Here is a 12,542-nt window from a genome sequence, read left to right as displayed (position 1 = left end):
TGGGGAAAAGTTGGAATACATCTTGTGAATTGGTAATTCACAATCTGTAATCTTTATCACCAAATGTGTAAGTTATTGTGTTGTTTTATGTTTCTCATATATACTTCACACAAGCTTGCACTTGACACACGATTGGGGGTCAAGCTTGCACTCGACACACGATTGGGGGTCAAGCTTGCACTTGACACACGATTGGGGGTCAAGCTTACACTTGACACATGATTGGGGGTCAAGCTTGCACTCGACACACGATTGGGGGTCAAGCTTGCACTTGACACATGATTGGGGTCAAGCTTACACTTGACACACGACTGGGGGTCAAGCAGATTATACATACACTTGACACACGATTGGGGGTCAAGCTTGCACTTGACACGATTGGGGTCAAGCTTGCACTTGACACACGATTGGGGTCAAGCTTGCACTTGACACACGATTGGGGGTCAAGCTTGCTCTTGACACACGATTGGGGTCAAGCTTGCACTTGACACACGATTGGGGGTCAAGCTTGCACTTGACACACGATTGGGGGTCAAGCTTGCACTTAACACAAGATTGGGGGTCAAGCTTGCACTTGACACACGATTGGGGGTCAAGCTTGCTGACTTGGTTGATGCATGTCACTGTATCATGAATGCGTAGATTGATGCTCATGATGTCCGTCACTGGATTGTCTGGTCCAGACTTGATTATTTACAGACTGGTGTCATATAGATGGACTATTGCTGAGTGTAGCATAATCAAACAAATGAATAAAAACAAAACAAATATTCTATTTTCGGACAGTTTGTTATCTACAACAGTATGGTACCGTTATTGTTACACCATGTCACCCACTCCTGATCTGAAGATCCCTGGAGGTCCCAAAGTCAACACAATCTGTGCTTGTTGTAAGAGGTGCCAAACTTGAAGATGCTTGATGCTCAAAGTTCAATATTCCGCTTAAAACTTTCTAAAGTTCAATAATCACTTAAAGTAGCTCCGAAAGAAGCAAAAAGCCAAATTTTATAAACAGGGCAAAAAAAATCTTTGGACATCAAGCCTTATTTGAGCTACAGTAATCGAGTTTAGGCTTTAAGCCGCTTTTATCAATATTCCAGCAATATCACGGCAAGGGACACCAGAAATGGGATTCACATATTGTACCCATGTGGGGAATCAAACCCGTGTCTCTAGTGTGACGAGTGAACACTTTAACCACTAGGCTACCCTACCACCCCTGAAGTTTTAGAAAATCTGGTCAGGTGACCAAGTGCTAAACTGCATTAAAAATCCAGAGGGAAAGTTAAACAATGCAGACAATGAATGCCCAATTTAAAAAATAAATAAATTGATAGCTGATCATTTCATTGATGGTGTGATGGAAAACACCTGTCCTTTGCTTCAACACAGGGGATAAATCTCCCTGCGGCCTACAGTACATTAATAAATCAGTCAAGTCTGGAATTTGAAACCTGTCAAGGTACTCCAAACAAAAGGAAATATTTACAAGTATTTGAAATGTGACGCAAACTAGCCCCTCAGGTCAGCATGACCTTGAGATTGTCCCCCTAACTGACCTTGGGATTACAGACTGTTCTGGGTGAGTTTGGTTCAGCTGCATTAAACTGCTGACTATAGATTTGAACTGAAGGTAACCCTCTGATGACAATGGTTACAACTGGGGATCAATTATTTATTCATTCCATTTCTGAGAAAATTGATTATACCAGAGACCACATAATCTGTTATATGGTCTCTGATTATACAAGAAAAACTGTAAGATGCAATTTGAGGCAGTGAAATCAATTAGAGCTGAATTTGTTTGCACTGAATGAAGACTGAATTACCCAAGAGCTTTTAACTGAAATAGTACTGATGTCAATAAATTTATTAATTGTGAAAGCATTGTTTAACAGTAAATGCGCATCACTGTTTTACATAATAATTCAGTTCTTGGGAGTCTGTGTTCATAATTCTTAAAATATTCAATTTCTGTTGTAGTAAAGACAAATAATGTATTGAACAGAAACAGGAATGGCGTTACTATAAAATATAATGCGAGAGACCAAAGTTTTGCATAAAGATGACAAAATGTATACTTTATTACTTATGAGGGTGAAAATACATATTTTTCATATGATTCCCTAGGGCCAAATAGATCAATATTCTAACCCGGACCTTCACAGGTCCTGTAGATTTAGAGTGAGTGAGGGAGTTGGGTTTAACTTTGTTTGAAACAGTACATCAGTAATATTACAGCATGCCAGAGTGATGGAGTAATGCAGGTCTCAGGCATTGAACATTTTCACAAAGTTGGTAACAGTATTTGAAGTCAAGATCAAGGACTGCTTTGGAAAACTTTGGACCCCAATGTGTGGCACCTTAAACGAATGGGCTACCTTATTCCCCTGTCCTCCTTTCACTTAAAAAATCACAAAAATGTAGATTTTTGTGAATTTTATCATTAAATTTATTTCATGACTGATATTTTAAAAAATGTACTATCAGTTTTGAGTGAGTGAGTGAGTATGGTTTTACGCAACTTTTAGCAATATTCCAGCAATATCACGGCGGGGAACACCAGAAATGGGCTTAACACATTGTACCCATGGAACATGGGTCTTCGCGTGACCTATCAGTTTTGAAGCAAACCAAACCTAAACTAAATCCTACTAAAGGACCTATCATGTACTATCATTATCAATAACATCACTATATTATTTTCCTAATTAGGCTGCATAGACACATGCGAATGAATCATAACAAACTAGGTGTCATACATACGTAGACAATACCTGGAGCAGCCTGTTGTCATTTGATGCAGGCATTTCACTACAGAATGGCTGCTTTCCCAACCTTGTTCAAATATAGTGACCCTGGGAGCACACTGACATTTAAAGGAATTTTGTCATCCTTGTGTGTAAACTGTACATGCGGATTTGAAAGAAATATTTTTCTTTTGCAAAAAAGATTTAAATTTTTTCTTTTGAATATCGCATTCATGATTTTTACAGATATAGTCTATTTTAACTCGAGAAGATCTGGGTTAGAATTGGTCTTCAGCAACCCATGCTTGTCATAAGAGGTGACTAACGGGATCAGTGGTCAAGCTCACAGTGACTTGGTTGACACATGTCCACATATCCCTACTGCATAGCCCAATGCTCATGATATTGATCATTGGATTGTCTGGACTCGATCATTTACAGACCACCGCCATGTAGCTCGACTTTCATGGAAAAATGGAGGGGACACTTTTCATTAATTGGTATAGAGAGGTAGAATTGTACAACTGACAATTTCTTATGGATGTGGAAAGGCTTTTGTCGCTTCTATATAAATATGACTGCCATGAATAGCTGCAATATATACTACTCACACTTTGATAAGGATCACAAAAATTCACAACTTTACTTAAACGTAGATTTATAATTTGAAATTATATCCATTTAAAACTAGATAAATAATGATATGGTAACCCCTCTTTAGGCAAACAGCCACTTTAATCTAACCTTATGCACTTGATACATGAGTAACCATAAAAATGATTTTCATGGAACCAATCAACCATTTTACAAATCATGGAACGAGTCAGTGACAAGTAAACAACACCTGTCAATAGCAGGGATCCACAAGATGCAATGACATACTGAAACCTTGGAACCATGCTAACAATAAGCTTAGATATTTAAACCAAATTTGAACCCACATTATAGTTTTCTGTTGAATCCATGATTTGATCCTTAGCAAAGTGTGAATAGTATAGTTGGTGCCATATTATGAAATACTCATTCGGTAATTCATTCACTTGCTATTAATAAGTTTGGATACTTAATCTTCTGGACCCGTTTCACAAAGCTATCATAGCGCTATGACTGTCATAAGTCTATGCTACAGTACAGGGTGTCATTGTACAAAGAGATCTTAGCTAAGGTGACTGTAACTCACATACCTTCACATAGACTTAAGGTAGTCTTAGCATTAAGGTTGTTTTGTACAAAGGCACCCAAAAGGTACGATTGCTACTAGGGGTGTTGCGATACGCGAATGTATCGATACATCGATACATTTTTACTGACGATACGATACGCGATACATGCTTGCGTGTATCGATTCCTATTTTAAAACTTTATCGATTCAAATTTTTATGCTATATCCATCTCTGTCAAAGTCTTGATAGTAAAATTATACCAGATGGCTCCGATAAATAGATGTAGCTAGCTTTACTTAAAAAATAAGTTGGAAACTAACAGCTTTTGTGATTGGCTAGACTATTTTGATGGACCAATCAGCGAGCGCGTACGTTGCCGGTAAGGTAATGCTATGAAAAGGCGCGATAATTATGTATCGCGATACGTATCGTATCGTGACCTTAAAATCGTGATACGTATCGTATTGTGAGATTGGTGTATCCTGACACCCCTAATTGCTACGAGAAAAGTTACAAGATCTTAGGCTTACGAGAGCTTCGTTAACATTTTCAAAATTAAAAAATTGGGTCTAGATTTTCAAAGCTCTCTTAACGCTATGATAGTCGTAAGTGCCATACATTAACATTAACTTGCAACTATCTTAGCGCTAAGAGAGTTTTGAAAATCTGGGCCCTGGAGGATAAGGGAGGGTGGGCTGGTGGTATTTACGTGATATTTAAATACTCTCTTTTATGATGTTGTATCTCATAACCTGTGCAAGCTCACATTCAGTGTTATTCGGAGGAAAAGACTAATCAATAATCAATGAAAGTAATATCTTCCTCATATAACCTGCAACAAATTTACTGTTGACAAAAATATTGTTTACGAACATGTTTTTTTTCTTCTATAAAACTAATTAATTTACAACAAACTTTAAATAAAATATATAATTAACAAGCATCCTGTTGGTGTTCCAAGATTTTTAGAATGTTCAATTTTTACCTTGAAAGTATAGTTCATGTAAGTGAAAGCCCTGTAAAGATTCATTTTTCCACAGCCCCCCATAAATCTGTGTGTCGTGTTCATTGAACTTCATTGATATCTCTAGGGCAAGTCATAAAATATCATTGATATTTTCAAGCTAATGATAAATCAAATCAACTTTTTTTCAGTAATGAAGTTAAATGGCCCACACAACCTAATGTCTTCTTACCAGGATGTTTATTGAATCACCATGGCAACCAGAATAACAGTCATTACTTCTAGAGCAGTAAAGAATTTTTAAAATTCAATTAAGGTGTTGTTGATTCAGGTTTGTAGTTTATTTTGTCCTAGTTTCTGTATCGATAGGAAAGTTAGCAGTGGTACATTTTTTCAGTATTGCAATAATAAAATACATTTGCTTATCTTCATCATAATCTCTGCAAAGAGAAGAATGAAATAAGTGTATGCTATGATTGTAACATACAATCCTTATGGAGAACGAAGACACAGAATCTTCCAAGACAACAAGCCTATTTTTTACAACTAGGTGGGCGGGTGAGTGAGTGAGTATGGTTTTACGCTGCTTTTAGCAATATTCCAGCAACATCACAGCAGGGGACAACAGAAATGGGCTTCATACATTGTACCCATGTGGGGAATCAAACCCGGGCCTTCGGCGTGACGAGTGGACACTTTAACCCTACCGCTACCCTACCGCTACCCTACCGCCCCGGGCGGGTGAGTGTGTATGGCTTAATGTTTCTTTTATCAATATTCAAGCAATATCATGTCTGGCTCACCAAAAATGGTCTTAACATACTGTACGTGTGAGGGCAAAGGAACCTTGGCCTTTGGCTTGATTGGAAAACACTTTAACCACTAGGATACTCAGCTGTTTCACTGACAAGGCTTGAATGAGAAAATGTTTTGTATGACATGTTTAAACAATATCACAAGTCATAACGGTTTCGCGTTTAATCAAACTAAATTGGACCTGAAGCCAATGTGTTTAGTACCAGGAACTATTGATCCATGATAATAACCATGGGTACCAGACACTAGGACTGCACCGTATTACCGGTTTACCAGTATATCGCAATATGCTTTACAAACGATACGTATTGCAATATTTTTTTCTGAGAACCGGTATATTGGGTAAAGAACATGAATGAAGTTTTGGTGATTATCTTTATGGTTTAGACTAAAATCTACACAGACTTCCATTCATAACAAGTGTTTTCCTTCGTTATTCAATGACAAAAGGTCATACTGGGGTAATACTATAAATTATATAAAAAATAAAATAAAATCCCTCACTATGCAACCTAATTTTGAGATTGCTGTCATCAGAACCATATATATGTTTAGGGACTTCTAATGTAGAAAATAGGATTGACATGTGCAATTCGTGTCACTCACTGTCAAACACTGAAGTTCCCAATATATCACAATATGTTTAGCAATACTGGTACCTGAATCACAATATATTGAAATACAATTAATTTGCCAATACACAGCCCTACCAGACATAGTTTATTTCTCAGAGATGCCAGAGCATATATTTAAATGTCCACCTCTATCCACTCTTATCTCCATCATAGTAGACTAACACTTAGTCTCTGAAAATATATAACTTGGATAGAACCAAATACCTCCATTTTTGAGTATGATAACAAGGTTAAAGTTCTGTGGGAAAGACTACAATCACAGCTCAAGCCATTCTTAGTCTACTCATTCCTCTTCAGCCCTTGGAAATTATTACACTTGAAGTCTCTTTAATACTAGAGAGTTCTTTTATAATATACCATTAAAACAAAGTAGGGGATATTCCATTTTGCGAGCATACCACTAGCCACTGCCAATGCATGTGAGAAAAAGTAATATATATCCATAGATGAAACATTTCCAAAGGAATGGAATAAATTGTCACATTTTCCCTTAATTTCTCTTCATCATCTGTTTCCTCCTTGGCTTCATAAATTCATCATTTGCATTTTCTCAATCTTGTAAATCCAATATCCCCTACTTTTTTGGAATGGTATATATGTTTTAGCTGAATATATACTAAAGAAAAAAAATAAGGGATCACATGAAAGCACAAGTGCAATACAAAACTTGTGAAGAAACCTGGAAAAAAATAAAGGAACACTTGTGCTTTCATGTGATCCCTTATTTTTTTCCTTCAGTATATATATATATATACATAACTTTATTTAAGGGACAAAACGTTCTACTATCAGTCTAGTCACACACTTTCACAAACTCCTCCATATTTTAGTCCGAGCTTGGGCAACCATTCTTCGAATTCAGTGCTTGGAACCTGTTCTCACAGGAAGTGCCTGCAGGGTGTGTTGTAAGCTACTATTTGGTCATACTTAGCAATTAGTACCTTTTGATCTCATTTGTCTCACCATCAAATCCCTGTCTAACATTATTATATTGACTACCATGTTCTTGCAGGGATACGAAGACAATGAATGTTTGTCCCTTCTTTCTCAACAATATGAAGTACATGAATCAGGGATACCACACAACTGGGATACCCTGACATGCAGTCGGCCAAGTCACTGTGTCTGACCAATCCAGTAGTCACTTCCTACAGCAAACTAAGGATACTGGGGACCATTATCTGTTTCCAAAATCCCCATGGTGACCAGTAAGGTTGCTGGGGATCTATATTCTTAACCGGAATCCCATAGGGAGACAAATATAACTTGTTGGTGACCTATATTCTAACCCGCAATCCATATGGTGACACAAGCACTGGTTGCTAGGGACCTATATTCTTACCCACCATCCCCATGGTGACACAAGCATAGGTTGCTAGGGACTTATATTCTTACCCACCATCCACATGTTGACACAAGCATAGGTTGCTAGGGACTTATATTCTTACCCACAATCCCCATGGTGACACAAGCATAGGTTGCTAGGGACTTATATTCTTACCCACCATCCCCATGGTGACACAAGCATAGGTTGCTAGGGACCTATATTCTTACCCACAATCCCCATGGTGACACAAGCATAGGTTGCTAGGGACTTATATTCTTACCCACCACCCCCATAGTGACACAAGCATAGGTTGCTAGGGACCTATTGTTCTTAGCCACCATCCCCATGGTGACACAAGCATAGGTTGCTAGGGACCTATATTCTTACCCACAATCCCCATGGTGACACAAGCATAGGTTGCTGGGGACCTATATTCTTACCCACAATCCCCATGGTGACACAAGCATAAGGTTGCTAGGGACCTATATTCTTACCCACCATTCCCAAGGGGTCAAAATGTGAAACACTGACGTCATGTGAAACTGACACCCACAGTCGTGCACAAGAGTCATGCCAGGTGACAATAGATATAGTGAAGCACAAGACACCAGGTATATGATAAATACAACAGGGATACTGCAATATGCAAGACTAAGCACAGCAAATGAGCTGGTGAGGATGAGGATATATATTTGGGTCAAGCAGAAACTGACATGAACACCTTTCATTGGTTGAAATAAATCGGAGCATCTGTCAATCAATCAAGTGCCTGACATCCATTAAACAAATCAAAATCTGAAAATATTCTGTCACAAGAGAATTTAAACAAAAGTTCATTGCACAAAAATGATACATAATTCTGAATCAGTCTTACTGCAATATATTTTTAATAGAGTGAATTTACATCCTTCATGAACTACAGTATTCTGCGAATGAGTGAATGATACTGTCTCACTATCTTATGATAAATGAACAATTAAAGCAGAGAAAACAGCACCTTGACAGAACACTTTTAACACACAGGATTAGAAAAGTCTATGTAAAATCACATGTTAAAGATAAAAAACAACTGACAATGTGTACCTAAAGATACACTATACCAAAATAGAATAGACTTACAGCTTGACTTTCAACATCAACAGACCTAGATCTACCTCCCATTCCTAATCTATCAATAGCAAATAGCAATGGGATACCAAGTTCACTTAGTTTAATCATTACATTTTGGATGTCCTTGACTGTTGTCCAAACAGGTGCTAATATCAGTTTCGAAGCCAAAAAGCAAAGCATACCTTACAGAGGGGTTTCTTTCTTGAGGGGTAGTCCATTGGGCCGTTGAGGTCCTTTCCTGCTGGATACTGCAGGGATGCTCGAGAAGCCATTGGCATGTATAGGACTCACTGGTTCCTTGGAATCACTGGACAGCTTGTTGTAGGTCGACTGCCCATGTCCATTTACTCCAGGGCTCTTGAGAATCTCTTGACTGGTCACTGCAGCTGGGCTTTTGGTGATGTTGGGATTGGTAACAATTCCATTCCGTTTCCGTCTCATTTCTGGTGAGCGCATGTGTAGCGCACTCTGTCCCATTACCATCTTGGTTGGAGAGTCCGGAACAATTCCCCGCTGCTGGAGAAGGTTCCGTTTCATGTTCTGGAAGTGTGCTGGATTGAGCTGCCAAACTGGCTCATCACAACTGTTCATGATCTCAGCATTAGGGTTAGTAATAATGTTGATAGTGGCAGAGATTTTCTCCTGTTTCAAGCTTGCACTTTTCACAGGAGATGGGTTGAGAAAGTTAATATTATGTTCCAGGGATGGAGAGACAGGTCCTCCGGAAGTCGGGAATTTGGGGGTTTCTCCAACGGGAGATGTAGGTGGGGACTGCACTGGGGATTGAGGCTCACTCACAGGGGAGAGAACTCGAGAGATTGGGCGAGAACGGTTCTTGCCCATAGAGCACTGTTGAAGCTGTTGGGTGAAGGTCAAACACTCACCATCCGCCTTTGTCACGTTCCCACTCTGCGAGCTCTGATTGGTGGAAGATGTAAGGTTGCTGGAGGATTTTGACGAGTTGTTGGAGTGGTACGATTTTCTCCGGTCAAAAGTTGACTCTGGTGAGTCGGATGGTGAGCTGTGGATAGGATGAGGGTGCCCAGCAATAGCGCCCCCTTTTGGAGGATTTGTTGTGAGTGGTCGTGTCTCATTACTGGAAGTAGAAGAGGAGCTCCTGCTCTTCGTACCATTCACTGGCATTGCACCAAAGTCTTCAAGAATCTTACACACAGACGTATGTCCACTCTTCATAGCCACACGAATAGGAGTCCGACCAAACTGATCAGCATGGTTAGGATTTGCGTGATACTTCAACAATACTCGCACAACCTCCTCATGCCCTTCCTGGGCTGCGATACACAAAGCTGTAGCTCCCTGGTTGCAAGTGTGGTCCACGTGTGCTCCCTTCTCCAGCAGCAGACGAACCACCTTCTCATGACCTTGCCATGCTGCCGACTGCAGGGATGTCCTCTGATCATTATCCACTGCATTCACATCAGCTTCATGCATGATCAGCAGCTCGGCCATCTCGAAATGGCCCTGCCATGCAGCAACATGTAGGGCTGTTCTCCCTTCAAGATCAACGCTCTCAACATCAGCACCGACCTCCAGAAGGTACTGAGCCATGTTGAACTGATTCTCCAGGGCAAGGACATACAGGGTGGATCTGCCATCTGCATCTTTGTAGTTGATGTTGCCACCTTCTGTAACCAGAATCTCCAAGACATCGCGATGACCTTCAAGGGCTGCAACTCGGAGAGCTGTCTTGCCGTCATGTGATCTGTGGTCGATGTGGGCATGGTGTTCCAGGAGACAGGCAACAACTGGAGCATGACCTTCCTGAGCTGCATGAATGAGCGGAGTTCGTCCATCGTTGTCAATCTCATTGATCTTGGCACCTTGTTCAATGATGATCTGACAAACCTGAAAAACAGAACAATGAACTAAGCATGGAGGAAGACATAAATGAGTAAAATCAACAGGGAAGTGTATATTTGTTTGTCTCTTAACGCCACATTAAGCAGTATTTCAGCTTTATGACTGTAGACTCTAAACAGCCATGTCAGGACCACCCAATGCGTGATATTGTGAACATCTATCCTTAAAATAGAAGCAACAAAACTCTTTTTAAAATCATAAGATGTCACACAATCATCTAAGTGACTGACAATTAGTAAATTCTTAAGATCAGCATAGGTGACCGGGGACCTATTTTGATATGGGCCTGATCCACAGAATGAGGTGACACACTGTTACATGCCTATGAGTTTGTTTGTTGTTTAACACTCCACTCAGCAATATTCAAGCTATAAGGCATCAGTCTGTAAATAATCAAGTCTGGACAAGACAATCCAGTGATCAATAGCATGAGCACCAATCTTCGCATTTGGGATACGATAACATGTCTCAATAAAATCTGCAAGCCTGACCACCTGATCCTGTTAGTCGCCTCTTACGATAAGCATGGCTTGCTGAAGACCAATTCAAGCCCGGCTCTTCACGGGTCTACATGCCTATGAGTGGGGCGATGGGGTAGTGTAGTAGTTAAACTGTCGCACATCTTGCAGAAGACCCAGATTCAATTTTATCACATGGGTACAATGAAGACCATTTCTGGTGTCCCCTGTCGTGATTTGCTAAATACTATGTATAAAAACTTCAAAAGCACAATGATACATAATCTAGTTATTGTGTTTCTAGGTTACAATGTCATTTGTATACCGTCATCTCATTCCCATCATTGTTTTAGATATATGGGGGGGGATTTCCCACAAATATTCATGCTAGCAAATCTACATTGAACACAGTGCATTGAGCCATATGTGGGCAGGAGAGAAGCAGATAGGGAACCTAGCAAAAGTATCAAATATACCTACATCATCATCAAGATGGACCTTATATGCTTAGTTTCTTCAGGTTAAGGGGTGGTAGGGTAGTCTAGTTGATAAGGTGTTTGTTCATTACATTGAAATCCAGGTTTGATTCTCAACATAGGTAAAACATACACATAACATTGGTGTCCCTTGTATATATACCACTGGAATAGTGCCAAAATATTAACATAAATTGTATGAAACATGTGCCCACTCACTCACTTCAGGTTGACCAGCACTTCACCGACAAATTATTTATTTTCTATCTTTTGTACTCTGTCCCACAGTCAATGAACCGCATTATTTTCCCTTCCGCCCTAAATGTTTCCTCAGGTTCTGAATCTCACATCCTAATGGGGCTTCTTTTCAGTTTTAAAGGAATTATTTGATTCTATCAAAAGTTTATATGTTCAGAGAGCCCCAATCTCAGACACTTAATATAATATTACACTGCAGTTCCATAACAGTTCACAAAAATTGTCCTCTCATGGTTCAACAACATAAACAAGCATTTCTTTAAGTTCTGGGCTTGTGGCAGTAAAACATACACTCCACTTATTGAACGCTAACATGTTTTTATATCTCCAATTTTCTTTGTAAATACACAGCTGGAAGGTTTCACTTGAGTCACATCTCCTGGAAATAACTAACAGCTGGTAACACGACACCTCCTGACAATAGACTCGCTGCTATCTCTCCTTGAAACATGCAACATACATGCCGAAATGCACACATGTTCATTTCACATAAACTGCTGACTCAACACATTTGTATTTCTAAGCACATGAGCATTACATAATTCTAAAGAAACATGATACGCCTCCAGCACTGGGTCTTACACATTGGTGAACAAACACTATCGATCTGAGAACGTACAGACAAGGTTTCCAGTTGATAATTTGTTAAAACTGGTTATGTTACAATGTTTTTTTATTTTCCATGTCCCAGGTCTTGTCTGCCA

The 12,542-nt window shown here is 39.5% G+C and overlaps 1 protein-coding gene across 2 annotated transcripts in view; it reads right to left on the bottom strand.

Annotated features, from left to right (window-relative positions):
• Nucleotides 1–12,542, bottom strand: part of LOC124259903 (ankyrin repeat domain-containing protein 50-like) — an 85,711-nt gene that overhangs the window by 4,794 nt on the left and 68,375 nt on the right. The window contains exon 3 of one of the 2 annotated variants that reach the window (XM_046694131.1): nucleotides 8,948–10,631. In XM_046694131.1, the coding sequence (XP_046550087.1) occupies nucleotides 8,949–10,631 (1,683 nt within the window). In that variant the 3' untranslated portion in view covers nucleotide 8,948. The remainder of the gene's footprint in view (nucleotides 1–8,947; nucleotides 10,632–12,542) is intronic. The other variant, XM_046694130.1, reaches the window with a different exon arrangement.

The sequence above is a fragment of the Haliotis rubra genome, unplaced genomic scaffold, assembly GCF_003918875.1.
Source record: "Haliotis rubra isolate DU_JTF1 unplaced genomic scaffold, ASM391887v1 Scf741, whole genome shotgun sequence".
Lineage (NCBI taxonomy): Eukaryota > Metazoa > Mollusca > Gastropoda > Lepetellida > Haliotidae > Haliotis > Haliotis rubra.
This window is presented reverse-complemented; position numbering and strand designations above follow the sequence as displayed.